Here is a 14,003-nt window from a genome sequence, read left to right on the forward strand (position 1 = left end):
GGTGGAGGACAGCCAGTGTCCTCGATGGGTCACGCAGTGAGGTAGAAGAGGCCGGTGTCCTCGATGGTTCACACAGTGAGGTAGAAGAGGCCCCTGTCCTGGATGGGTCACGCAGTGAGGTAGAAGAGGCCCCTGTCCTCGATGGGTCACGCAGTGAGGTGGAAGAGGGCCTGTGTCCTCGATGGGTCACGCAGTGAGGTGGAAGAGGCCCCTGTCCTCGATGGGTCACACAGTGAGGTGGAAGAGCCCCCTGTCCTCGATGGGTCACACAGGGAGGTGCAGGAGGGCCCATGACCTCAGCAAGCGAAGGCGAGAGCTGTGCGCTGTGACAGTCACTCCTGGTGTGACTGAGTGGGCAGGTCTGACTTGTCCATGTCCCAGCCCTGCGCTCTGGGAAGCTCTTTCATTCAGAAACCTGAGTAATCTATGGTGTTGCGATGCCTCCAGTTTGTGGAAGTTTTAGTCACCAGAAATCTCACCTTTTCTGTTCCTGGCTGTAAATGTTGGTGAGATGCCCATGTCAGGGGTGAGTCACGGACTAGCGTTGGAGATGCTAGCAGAGACACCTGCGATTTCTGCTTTTTAAGAAGTGATACAAGTGTTGTCCCAGCAAAAAGCATCCGCAAAGCATAGTGGCTCTTCAGAACTGATACTGCAGAAAGCCACAATTCTTTACAGGTTTTTATTTTTGTAACGATCCACATGAAGGTCAGATTGCTTCAAGGATAGCTGTGCCAGCTGATGGTCCTAATGGTGCTGTCCTTTCCTCACCCCCCTCCGCTGCCCCTCTCCCACTCCTCTGCTCTCGCTGCTGGAGCGGCCTTTCTGGGCATGAGTGGCAGGAGTAAACAGGACCTCTCTTTTCCTTTAAATAGTGATTCAAACCAAGTGTATTTGGTGAACTTAATTGTATAAACCAATGTCCAGTTCAGTTACTGGCATCAGTTTTACAATACTTTTTTTTTGCTGCAGTTGAACATCTACTCATTGATGCAGATGGAGAGAACTGAAATAGTTAAGATTTAGTCTGTTTTTTCTAGAATAATTGGTGTTCTTTACTATTTGTTTCTGCTGGCAATGGAGTGGAAATTACAGCAAATGCTCTTTCAATCTAGGACTAAGCGACAACCTTTTCAAAGCATATCGTATATTAGCATTTTCTTCCATGGGCAAGCATCCTTCACTGTCCTTTTAATTTTTAATACTTTATCAGGTCATGGTTTCCAAACTGAATAAAACCCCCTCATTTTCAGAAAAGGTTGAGTTGCTTGGTAAAGTTTTTCTTGGAAGATGTGGCTGGTAATGATGTAGTGTAATGTGAGAGTAAGAAATTCTTTTAGCTTTAAAAAATGGTATTGTGAGTGCAATTTAAGCGATGAGAAGGCCCAAGCTCCTATTCTTTTGAGCCGTGTGTATCAAACAAACTTGTAACAGGTTCACTCACAACTGGTAAGTTGGAGCTTATGTGGCCAGTGATCTTTACATGTCTGGCTTCACCTAAACTATGCAGATCATCAAGGTTCATATGTGTGTCTTTGAACAGTGCTATGTGTTTCTTTAGCTTTCAGCATGCAAGTAAGTTAACTAAGGAAACCTCAAAGTATAGAGTTCAACACAGCTGAATATGCATTCTGCTTCAGTGTTTTTGGCTTGGTGTTCCCCCCCGGTACATTTATACCATTGAAATGAAATCTAAGTAGTCCCTAAATGTTACTGGTTTTGGTCACATTCTTTTGCTGAAGGTGCTTTGGTTCTTTTGCAAGCACCTGATAATTTTGGAAGTGGTTTTATATATATATCTTATGAATCAGTGTAGTTTCTAAACAGCTACTGAATTGAGGAATGGTGATCACGCCCATTAGCTCTACGGAGTTACCTGGATGAGTCAGTAAGGCAATGAAGCGTGTGGTCAGGTCTCGTCCTAGTCAGCGAAGTGCTTGGTGGTGTGCGTGGTTGAGGGCAGTTCTGCCGTTTGAAATCCCTGCAGGGGTGGTTTGGCATGGCTGTATCCAGAACCATCCAGTTTGTGTTTCCTCGCTATCTGGGTGATAGTTTTTATTGCAAGTCCACACGTTTATTCTATTTGGATCTTTGTGATTGTTTTCATTATTACTTTTGCTGGTCCTGCTTTTAAGGACATTACAGATGAGAAAATGTTGAACATGTGTCTCTCTTCTCACTCTCTGTAGCACCGTTTGAGCCATAGTCATGCCATCCTGGGGCCTCGCATGGGCGATTCTCTCCACGTTGTTGTGGCTGGTGCCTCCACAGAGGTTTGCATGGAAAGGAAGGTGGACTCCCTTCTAGCTGCCTCCTCCCATCCACCAGTCACACCAGGCTGAGCCCTGCAAAGTTATGGGACAGGGCTCACTGGCCTTACCAAATTGTGGCTGCCATGGGTTATTGTCTTCATATCATAGGACGGGTGTGAGTGTGATTTAAGCAAGAATAAATAAGACTGACTTTGTAGTCCTGCTTTTGTCACTGCCTATTGACTTTCTTACAGATCTTGACTCTGAATATGCTGCCTATGAATATACTATAGATCGGTTTTCCAGCTATTGCTGTTGTTAGTCTAAACAATGTAGTATGGTGGTTGCTTCTCATGTACAAGGTAAAAAAAGGGTTTACCTTCTCTATTATATGCACACATGCATGAGGGGAGAAAATGAGGGGGGTTATTGAATTCTTAAAATATGGACTATGAATTTTAGATAAGACTGGAGGTGTTTGATGTTGGTGAAATGCTGGGAAATGTGTGTCCAGATTTACAAAGAAGGAGTTCTGGGAAACCTTACTGTATACTCCCTAATTTCTGGTCAGAAAGACCCTAATTTAGGGAACTCTTAAAACCATCCCTAAATTTATGTATGTGCTTAATTCTCATTGATGTGCAGAAGTACTTACAGAAATCAAACCAAGGAAAAGAATGAATGAAGTCCTTACTGCTAGCTTAGATTTTTTTCTGATTGTGTAAGCCGGGAAACTTCTTTCAATGTATGATCATCACAGAAAAAGTTACAGGCATTTTTTGCTTTTTTTCTTTTTTTTTTTTTTAGGTTCTTTCCTCTGCCCTCAGTTCTAAAGGATCATAGAGGCTTTAAAAAAAAACTATGTTTTTTTTTTTTTTTAATTATGAAAAAGCAGTTCTTTTCAACAGTTAAAAAAATGACATTGTGTTTCAAACATAATGTACTGGTTTGGCTGGTTTTTACCTCATCCTTTCAAAATATACTGTTGTATGGTTTCCTTATAGATGAGAATATGAGTAGACTTGAGTATGCTTGTATAAACTATGGTGCATATTTCTTTGTACGTGTGTATGTGGTGAGAGACTATGTAGCTATAGTAAAAGTATTACCAAATAAACCACCCTGTGATCTGTGTAATGTGTCCTGTAATGATTGGTTTACATCCAAAGAAGGGTAAAACTTACTTGCAAAATGCATTAAAATACTATGAAAATGTCATCTTCCATTACGTTCTGTTAAAGCAATTATGCTACGCACTGTAATATATAAATGTAGGCAGTTACAGGGTGCAATATTATTTTTACCCTAGGCAGGAATGCACAAGAAAATACGTACTTCTTGGCCAAAGATGCTTGCTCCCAAATTCATTTTAGGAGCTGCACCTAGAGGGTCTGTGTACCCAGTAGTCATGGAGGGACCCAGTCTATCAAGGTTGTCTCATTGTCTGTGCTCATATTAATGACATCGTTGAATCAGGATGTGGGTCTCTAAATAAGGTTTTAGCAGCCTAAGTTTCTGTTAGAAAATTTTGGCATCTATAGGTAGGGAGCTGTGGGGAGAAATAAAAGGTTGCTTTGTACTTCAGCTTCTTATGAGTTTTATGACTGAATCCTATGAAACAGGTTTTCCATGGAAAAAAACATTTCATATTTGTTTTTAGGTTTTCTTTCCTTCTGTGTATTTCTCCTTTTAATAATTGAAAACTACTGTTCATTATTTACATAAAACTGTCTCTCTTGGGTCTGCTTTCTGCAACCTTTCCCCTCGGAAGAATTCTAGGAATTTGCTGGCTTTCCTCAGGGGGATCCTGGCCATGTTTTATCTGAGACTTCAGGCTAGATAGTTGGTAATTTTTATGAAGTAACTTACTATGTTTAAATACTTGCATTTAACCTCTGCATAGATTTGTCATTTGAGCACATTTTGAGAAGTCATGTACGTAGGAAAATATGTGCTTTCATTCAACGTTCAGCCTTCTTGGTAGCTGGCAGTAAATCTCCACATGCAAAATGGAGAGCCCCTTAGAAAAATAATAATAATAATGCAAAAACTCTAAATGCCCTGAAGGCAAGGTATTTCAGCTGTTTTTCTAAGGCTTTGCTGCTTTCTCTTTCTCTTTTTTCTTTCTGACTTGTTCTTTTTTTTTTTTTTTTTTTGAAAACGAGGACGTGTCAGAACCAGAGGCCTCAAGCGCAGTATAAAATGACCCCGGCACAAACCTCCAGCATTCCTCATCCTTCCCTCTCCAGCTGCTAACATCAGCCAAGGCAGCACGCAGGCTTGGCTGCCGCCAGCACAAACTCCCTGGCTCTCCCCCTTCCTCCTCCCCTCCTGCCCTTCTCTGCTTGCCAGTACAGTCAGCACTGCTTCATATTAGGCACCGTTGCAATTATTTGAAATCTCCAGTACAAGAGCTGTCAGCGCGTTCCTTCGCCTCGTATCAGCTACTAGAGGGAAAGATGTGGGAAGGAGGGGCTTTCTTCAAAGTGTGCAGGTTTTTCTTTAGGATGAATTGTTCAGTAGGTATTTTGTCTGAAGTATTCATATAGAAATGATTTGAAAGCCACCTGGACAATACGTGAGGTTCTTTAAGTCTAGATGGAATTGTATTTCCTAGAGAGCATCCTGAATTATAGTGCCTCATGGATTCATTTTCTAACTCTCTCTTTCACGTCTGTCTACCATAGGATATTTCAAAGATGGTTTGGCTGCCATTGAGACTTGGAGATCTGATGCCACAATGAGGACTCACACACGGGGAGCCCCAAGTGTGTTTTTCATACACGCAGTTTGCTTCGCCTTTGCCTACGGCACCAGGGAGGACCCAGACGCGATGGTTCCTTTTGTCAATGCCAACTATGACAGCTACCCCATGCTCTACTTCTCCAAAGGGGATGTGGAGGCTCTGCGTCTCCAGGCTGCCACCACGCACCAGCACATCGCGGCTCGTCTGATTGAGGCAGTGCAAACGATGCTGTCGAATCCCCTGGAGTACCTTCCTCCCTGGGACCCGAAGGAGTTCAGCGCTCGGTGGAATGAAATTTATGGCAACAACCTCGGGGCCCTGGCAATGTTCTGTGTGCTCTACCCTGAAAACATCGAGGCCATCAACATGGCCAAGGATTACATGGAGAGGATGGCGGCTCAGCCTAGTTGGTAGATTTTTGTCTTTTTTTTTTTAAGTTGTTCTTGCTGTATAAACTGTTTGCAGTTGGAGGAGTGAGTGGATGAGTGAATTGCTTAAATTATTTCAGTTGTTCTAACATTCATTTTAACAGTGACTAACTTGCTGAATGCATTTACCCTCACCTGGACCAGCAGTGACACACAGCTTTTCACCTTCACTGGACTTACCCTGTTGTAAATTGATGCTGAAAGAAGGAGCATGTCCCCTTGTGTACCATTCTAATTGCTGTAAAGTAAAAAAAAAAAAAAAATCCAAAACCACTCCCAATCAGAAGGCAGGGTTTCACACCTGATTTGTGGCAGGAAGTGCTGAAAGTGTTATTTTTTTAATCTCTTTTTTTCCAGACTCGTGCATATCTTTTGGGTAATTCTTCCTTAGGAAGAATTCAAGAAAGGGGGGCCTATGAAAAAGGTATAATTAGGTGTAGGTAAAAATGGCACTTTTGAGTTTCTGCAGCCTGCTCTAACATCTGTCCGAACTTCAGTTCAGACTTGCAGCTCCGCTTGGCTGTACAGTTCTTGGGCTTCTCCTTAAAACATACTAGGACATGATAAAGATAGTTGTCCATCTGATTACTTTACTGGAACTACCTGAGTAACTGCCTGGGCATTTTGATAACCACCTCCTGGATCAACTTCACCCAGATATGAGTTGTCATCCACAAGTTCTCTGTCCTCACTGTGCCACATTCATTCTATGGGGACAGAAGTTAATGTTCTCACTGTATGAGTGAGTCTAGCAATTGGGACCCCAAGGTCTCTCTCCTTCTCCTCATCTTCCTTTTTCATACCCACCAGCAATTTATCTCCCTTTTTTTCTCAGGCAGACATGTTTCCCCTACCCCCCTGCAGCAGTTGGCACTTGGTGCACCTTGCAGACACCAGGGTTGCTGCCACAGTGAGGAGGTCAGAGGATGGAAACCTGGGCTTTGCCCAGACAGTGGCTTCTGCCCAGGGCAACGAGCTGGAGCTGTCATGGGGCACCGCTCCCCTCTGCAGCAGCTGCTGTCCTACAGCTCTGTGCTGGCAGCAGCTCAGCAGAAGTCTGAGTCAGGTTTCAAGTCAGCACAGGAAGAAGCATTAGCTGTTCAAGCAGTATTCATTGCTCAAACTACTATTCCTTACCTTCTTTGGGTTAAGACCAAGTAGTAGTGTCCTGTAAATGGCATCCATCCATGGACCATCATTGGAATTATGCTGGATTTGAGCTAGCATAACTTAGGATCCATATCCTCCTGATGGGCATGATTTAAAAGGCATTACAGTGTTGGGGTTCCCCTATACCAGGTATTAAAGTGGTGAATGCCACAGAAGTACAGGAACTAGAACAAAAGAAGTGGTGGGAGAGAGAAGGACATGGTGGGCTTAAGTTACTTGCATGTCACAGAAGAGAGGACACATGGTAGTTGGGAAGAAAAGTATTGGCACAAGAAGATGGCGGTAATTTCCAAAATCTTCCACTGAATACAGTAGCAATACAAACAGTCTTACTTACCTCCAGAGGCAGTCTGTGTTTCTCCTGGCATGCTGGCAGAGGGATAGAGCTGGACAGAGGTGAATCCAAGGATGTGTAACCATCTCCACCAGGACCTACAGACTGCTACAAAGTCAACACCTTCCTCCCTAGTTTCATTGTTCGCACTCTTTCTTAACTTGCTTTGGGTAGTATAAACACATAGTTACATGGCCATCTGTTTTAATAGAATAAGAAAGAGGAGCAAGTAGTATTTTGAGTAGTGGAACTTACTTGTGTCTGTCTTTCTCAGTTTCCTACATCTCACTCACTGTCTAAATAACCTCATTTCAGTTCCTTGTCTCCTGTGATTGCTGCCCTGGATTAATTGTGGTTCCTCTGTCCCTTGCCATAATGCTCTGCTTTGTCCCAGCTGACCAGATACCAATCAGAACTGAGCAGATATCCTATTTCTACTTGGCTTTGATGATATTTACCTCCCCCAAACTACTGGTTTTCTCAAGCAAGTATCTTGCGTTACCTCCGTGAAAGAGAAGCCATGTTTTTCCCATCTTTTTCTTCTGATGTAGACATGTAATTCAGCAAACAATCAACGTTTAATCAAAGTTCTCTGCTTTGCAAAAGAAGCGGGTGCAATGTGCTTAGTAGGGCAAGTACAGAAGGAGGAAATCAGAAACATAGGCGATAGGGCTGGGGTAAGCTGCCCTTTGGATAACCTCCAACTGGCCAGCTTTTCAGATGCTGTGACAGAAACATGGATGTGGTTTCCATTTTTGTTTTTCCCCTGAGAACTTATGGCTGAATGCTGTCAACATGGAGTTCACGCTATAGCTCCATCAGTAATGGCAGTAATATAGATCCCTCTCCCTTGTCCAACACTGGTTTTCAGGAAACTGTAGGAATGTAACATCTACGAGGCATGTACTGCTCTGTCTGGCTTTGCTCCCATAGGTCAGCAGGTATAGAAGCTGAAGGAGTGGACAAACAGATTAGGTAAATCGGTTTTTCCTAAGAAACCCAGCAAAAAAATACCAGAAAACATATTACTGCACACACTTCTCCACTTAGGATAAGACTAGGAGAACCAACATGGCAAATAGGAGGGTGGTGGCCTGAGCACTACTAGCAGGCATTTAGATGTTATGACATCTAAAGCATTGCGTAAGACTGTACATGAACTGTTCTGGCAATGTCACAGTAATGGAATTTTAAAAAAAAAGTTGTCCAGTCTATTCAGGCATGTTTAGTTTCCCTCGGATTCTGGGGAAGATATCATTCTGGGTAATATATTACTAATGTTATCCTTATTAAATAATTTGAGGGCACACGTGTTCAGGAGGGTGGAAGGAAAGAGCAGTTTTGATGTTGCCCAAGTTTGGAGCCTTGAAAGTTAGGAGACTCATCTGCCAAAACTCCTTATGTCATCAGTAAACAGGACTTGTCCAGAGAGGTATCAGTAAGATAAGTAAATCAGAGGAACTTTTCTCTCCGTAGACTTCCTCTATAATGTAGGTGCCTAGACTGCCATGTAAATTGACCGAAAAATGTCTTTTTATCACTGACAGATTCATCAATGTGTGTTGGAAAGTTAAATCTGGTGGTGATATAGATTCCTTGTTGGCAGCTTGATTCTTTCAGCAGTATAATCTGAATTTCTTTCGACTTCTGCTGACATGGCATTGACTCTAAAATAGCTCTAGAATTAAAAAAAAAAAAAAAATCCATTTAGATGAGTTTCCTCTAATTTTTGTGGTGATATTAAATAAAATTTAAGCCTTACCAGAAAACAAAAGTGTGTTTTGGTAGTGTGTGCAGTAGTTGGATAAAATAAATATGGTTTAAAATGTCACTGGTTATTTTTTCCAGAATGCCAGGAGATTAAGGAGACTGACATTTTAAATTTCATTTTTACATTAGTGAGAATCCTCAGTAGTCCAAATATGGTCCAATGTCTCAGGATACAATTATGAGAAAGTGTACTGGTAATTGATACATGCATGGAAGGGGCATGTAATTAAGCACTTTTGTCTTTTCTCATCTATTATAGTAGTCATTTTATATCACATAATAAAGTACATCCTTAATGGAGTTCCCATTCATGTAGGCTAACAGCTTGAGCTGTTTGTCATAACAACCGACGTTGATAGGCATGTTGCTCATAACAGAGCATCCGTAATTGCTACATCCTGGAGTAGGTTTACATTTTAAAATAAACAAAGGGGCAATGGCTAATAGCTAACTCTAGCAATCACCCAAAATAATATGGAAACAGACAATGTTTTGGAGACTAGCAAGAGCAGGGAAATGTAGTGCATTAATATTTCAATAAAAATAGATGAACTTTAATGGTTTTGCCTGTAAAAAATAAAAGCTGGTTTTCCTGGGATTTGATATCTAGATGCTGCCTAAAATCTTAGGGAAAGTTTGTCCTTATATTTAAGCCGTATTATCTTATTTTACAGAGAACAGAGGATATAGATGCGTTTTCTGGCATTTTATCTCTGACTGGCCCCTAGAGCACTCCCCACCAGAAGTGCGTTTTTGGCCGAGGGGATCTACTCGTGATTCTTTCCATATGCCGCCTCGGCCCGTTCCCGCACTGAGTGGAGTGATGTAATCGGAGTCACACATCGTGCAGAAATGAGTCCAGTCAGATTCTGTGTTTTGGACAAAGCAGTGAAAAACTCTCTTCTTTACTAAGCCCACCTTATAAACAAATGCCTTGGAAGTTCACAAATTCTGCACCGTTCTTGCAGCAGGAAAGATGTACCCATTTGCAATTGCCAGACAAGAGATTTCTGTACTTTTTCTTTTTTTGCACGTAGTTGACGCACCATTTTTAAAGAGAAGTATGTTACCAATGTGCAGTAAGGTGTGGGATTTGACAGTAGGCCTGGCTCTGTGGGTTTCATAGGGGAGATAATTACTGTCGAGCACGTGCAAACATTCCAAGGAAATAGCAGTGAGTAAGGAGAAGCTAACGGGAGGCTTCGGCATAACAAAGCTGTGGCCTTTCTGCTCTTTCTTATTAATCAGCAATCCTATAGCCTTCTGTTAGTCCCTGTTTATTAAAAGTATTGGAGCATGCTGTAGGACCGTTGCTGTTAGTATCCAGATAGTGCTTGGTTTTGAACAACATGGATTACAAAGTAAAAATACATAAATAGAAATAATTAAATGTGTAGATAAATGTATAACTAAAATAAATGCACATGTGCCAAGTTGCAATAAAGCGAGTCTCTGTGCTGACACCACAAATTTAGAACATCTGTTTGACTCCCAATAATCAACCAGCAGTCACATTCAAAGAAAACTTAGGAGAGTTTTATAAGACTGCGGCATAGAAGTTAGTATAAAAGAGGCTTGGGGGATGCTGAGATAGTCTCCTACAGGGAGGAAGAAAAAGAAAAGGAAGGGTAGGAGGATGAATTTGGTATCTGGAATATATATTATGTTAGTAAGTGAAATATCAAACCCTCATGCTGTTTTTATCTTTTTCATATGTAGCATTTAAAAATAGAAATTGTGCATGGCTGTGAAATTAAATGGCTAGCTGGATTTTGAAGAGTTTCTTTTATTCCTTCTTTTTTAATTGATAGGATCTCTAGGAGATAAATTGTCGCTGAAGCCCTGTGGTAGCTACAGGGAGCTCACTTTGTGGCATGCCTGGTATAAAAATTTGCTACAACAAGAGCTAGAGGTAATCTGTTGAAATAATAACATAACTAAATTTCTGTGTCTGCTTAATATGGCACTGAAAACTACTAAAACAGACTCAGTTCTTGTTTATTAATGTGTCAACACAGAATGATCACGGTTGATAGTAAGAGCGAGCCCAGTGTGAAAAAGACTCTCCTGTGATCAAAGCCAAAATGAGAAACAGGATCTGAAAGAAGCTTTAGAAGTGGCAGAATGATGATTGTAGACCTAAGGGGAAACAGAGAGAAAGAGGATAGAAAGTAGATGAAGGTTTCCAAAGGAGTAAAGTTTTTGTTGCCTCCTCAACACCCAAGCAGTACAACCCTATTTTTATAGTAAGCTCTTAAAACTTCTGAAAAATGTTGTCTATATGTTGCCTTTTTTTTCTGTATTGATATGAATGTAGCCCTTTACGTTTACCCACTCCTTTGCCTGTCTTCCTGTGAACTGAGCTGCAATGAACACGAGCATGTCAGAGGGGCTGCTGCTGAAACACGACTGGTAAAGAGATAGGGGCAAACTTGCATGTTTTACCTTAGACACCGGAAATATAAATCATCAATTTTTCAAGGACGTTTTTTATTCTTAACATTTTTGTTGCTGCAAATGACCGAGCACTTAGGTCGTGCAGATAATGGGGTTTTGTTTTGGCAGTCAACCAGAAAAATGTGGAAAGGGTGAAAGCTGAGAGGTTGTTTTAGATGAAAGATTTTTTCAAGGATTTTTCTTTTTTCTTTCCAAAACAAAAATTGGAAGATATTGTTCCATTAGTGAAGAAAATATTCCATTTGAGCACAAGAAAATATTTTGTTTTGGAGGCTTTGTAAGAAAAATACTGAAAATTGAGTCTAGTTTATAAAATAAATGTTGGTGGTCTCATTGCCCTTGGTAGGTATACTCCCTCTTGGTATGTATACTCCCTCTGACCACGGAAGAATATTTCTCTCCTTTGCCTGACCAGAGGTTTAAAGTTGTATCTCCTTCTCCCAGAAGTGGGTCAGAACAATAGCAAGGGTCTGTGGAGTGCCAGGGCATGGCCGTTGCCATTGCCATTGGGAAGACTACAATTACGCGATCCATTTCAGGATCAGTTGGCCCCATTGCATGCCACATTTCCATCCACACTTGACAGTTAATGTGCGTTAAACTCAACCATGCTGTTAGCTAGCTACCATGTCTAAGATAGATTGCGTCAAAATGCACTAGAGGGCTGTCCTTGAACTAATTTTCACCTGTGAGCCTTTAGAAAAGAGCCCTGACTCATTTCCTTTGCATCCACCTACTGAGAGTGAGAGGTTCAGTACTGAGGATGGAGTACTGGCATGCTTCCTTCAATCATTAGCTTAATCTGCCCTCAATCTCCAAGAGTTACTCTGCAGTAAGTAATTTGTCATGGGAAAGTTTGGAGCATTAAACTTCAGGGTGTGGATTACTTGTGTAATATACGTGTCAGGATGTGCTTAATGCTTCATTTCGCATGCAGGGATGCCATGTTACTTACTGACAAAGAGGCTAGAAATCAGATCTCACACTGCCTGGAAGGGTATTCTATTTCTCAAGTTAGAGAGCGTTATTTTCCTGTTTGCTTCGATTTGTTGTTAAGAACTGGATACAAAGTGAAGGAAAGGCGATTCTAAACATCGCACACATCATGATCAGGCAACTCACTTAGGCAGGAGTGTTTGATTTAAATCCTGCCTTGAACTGGGCAGACAGTGTTTTTTCCCTCTTGGCTTATATTTCTTAGAGAAATGCTAATACTTCTGGCCTCAGGAAGGAAGTAGTTATTAGTAGAGAGAAATGAGGGAAAAATACAGAAAACCATTTCTACTGAGAGAAGAGACATTACTAGCATTAGGAATGTTGTCAAGAAATGGAGAGGTTGTGGTAATCTCACCACAATTTTTCTTGTTTTTGTTGTTATTGTTGATATTGATTTTTACTTCCCATCCAAAATTTTATACAATTGGTATACTTATTTAGAGCACAGAATCGCATTTAGTGAAGGTGGTATGTACACTCTTAGCCTTGGACAATGCAGTGCATGCATCATGGTCCTTGACGTCATAAATTGATGACTGAAGAACTGGGTCTTAACCCCCCCTTCAGATTCATTGTTCATTGTAGAAGGCAGCAAATCTAAAACAGATAACCACGTTGCACCACGCTAAAATTCTCAACACGTGTAGGAAAACCATAATACTTATCCATAATACCAACCTTATCCATGATCTCTATTTCTCCAGTTTCTTCATGGAGGATTTATATCAAACTCTAAATGTTTAAAATAAAGTAACAAAAATACTTTATATGACACAGATGAAGAGAACTTAAAAGAACACCCCTGGCATGTATTTGTCCTGTGCCGTTCACAGAATTTGTCCAGACAGCAGTTCTTTGTGCGGAACGATGCATATGGCTTTGGATGTTTATAGAGTTTGATCATTAGGCAGCAAATCTGTTCAGCACTTTTTGCTCTTTTATAAACCTTCTCAAGTTTCCAGACAGGCACCTCTTCCAAATACAGGTATAGGTATATAGGTGTAAAAAAAAAATTTTTTTTGTACTATCTGTAGGGATGCATTTATGGTTTAGCTGTTATTTTAAAATATGCTTTAGAATTTTTGGAACAACTGTCTTTGCTAAAAGTGCTTGTGTTTGCAACTAAGTAGTTGCTCTATACTAAAGAATCCATTACAGATATTTTTATTTGCTTTGGATTCTTCTTTGGTAACATCTAATGTCTTTAAAAGACCGAAGAGGCTAATTCACCATTGAGGTAAAGCTTACTTGCTGTCTTCAGACACAGTTAATTGCTAAGCTGGGGTTCATACTATCTGATGCTAAGTTTTACTCCTGAGAGGCTTAGAAAATAGCTGTTTTCCAGTGCAAAGCATTGGCATGTTTTTATCTATCTTTATTTGTACAAACACACACAATTTTTCTTCAGTATTTCAGAGCAGAGTAGTTAATAGATAGCCCTGAAAACTCTTTTTTCACATACTATGTTCAGTGCAGGCCTATGGTACCATGCTTTCCCACGGTTTATCAGCCAGGCTGTTTACCAAATCTGACACTGGAGATCCACTTGAAAAATGAGAGCGTAATTTAGATACAAAAAGCATTTAGTGCTTGCTACTTGACCATTCTTCTTGTGAATCATGTTCTGCATTGTTTGGTGTACATTGCTTGGTTCCATTGAAATTCAGTTAATGGAGGCGCACTGATTTATATCAGCTAAAGATATATTACTTCAAGAGAGCTTCATTTTAAGAACAGATGTTGACTGTGGTTTTGTATGTTTAGAAATGATGGTCTTTAAATCGTCATATTTAATTTTCTCTATTATTTGTGTGCATCTCCTGTGATATACAAGTTCTATATAAGACTTA

The 14,003-nt window shown here is 40.8% G+C and overlaps 1 protein-coding gene across 5 annotated transcripts in view; it reads left to right on the top strand.

The window, feature by feature from the left end:
* Positions 1-14,003, top strand: part of DSE (dermatan sulfate epimerase) — a 38,207-nt gene that overhangs the window by 10,332 nt on the left and 13,872 nt on the right. For 4 of the 5 annotated variants that reach the window (XM_075498594.1, XM_075498596.1, XM_075498593.1 and 1 more), the window contains exon 3: positions 4,940-5,408. In XM_075498594.1, the coding sequence (XP_075354709.1) occupies positions 4,993-5,408 (416 nt within the window). In that variant the 5' untranslated portion in view covers positions 4,940-4,992. Of the gene's footprint in view, positions 1-4,939; positions 5,409-14,003 lie in introns of those variants that run through there. The other variant, XM_075498597.1, reaches the window with a different exon arrangement.

Source organism: Mycteria americana, chromosome 3, assembly GCF_035582795.1.
Source record: "Mycteria americana isolate JAX WOST 10 ecotype Jacksonville Zoo and Gardens chromosome 3, USCA_MyAme_1.0, whole genome shotgun sequence".
NCBI classification, from domain to species: domain Eukaryota; kingdom Metazoa; phylum Chordata; class Aves; order Ciconiiformes; family Ciconiidae; genus Mycteria; species Mycteria americana.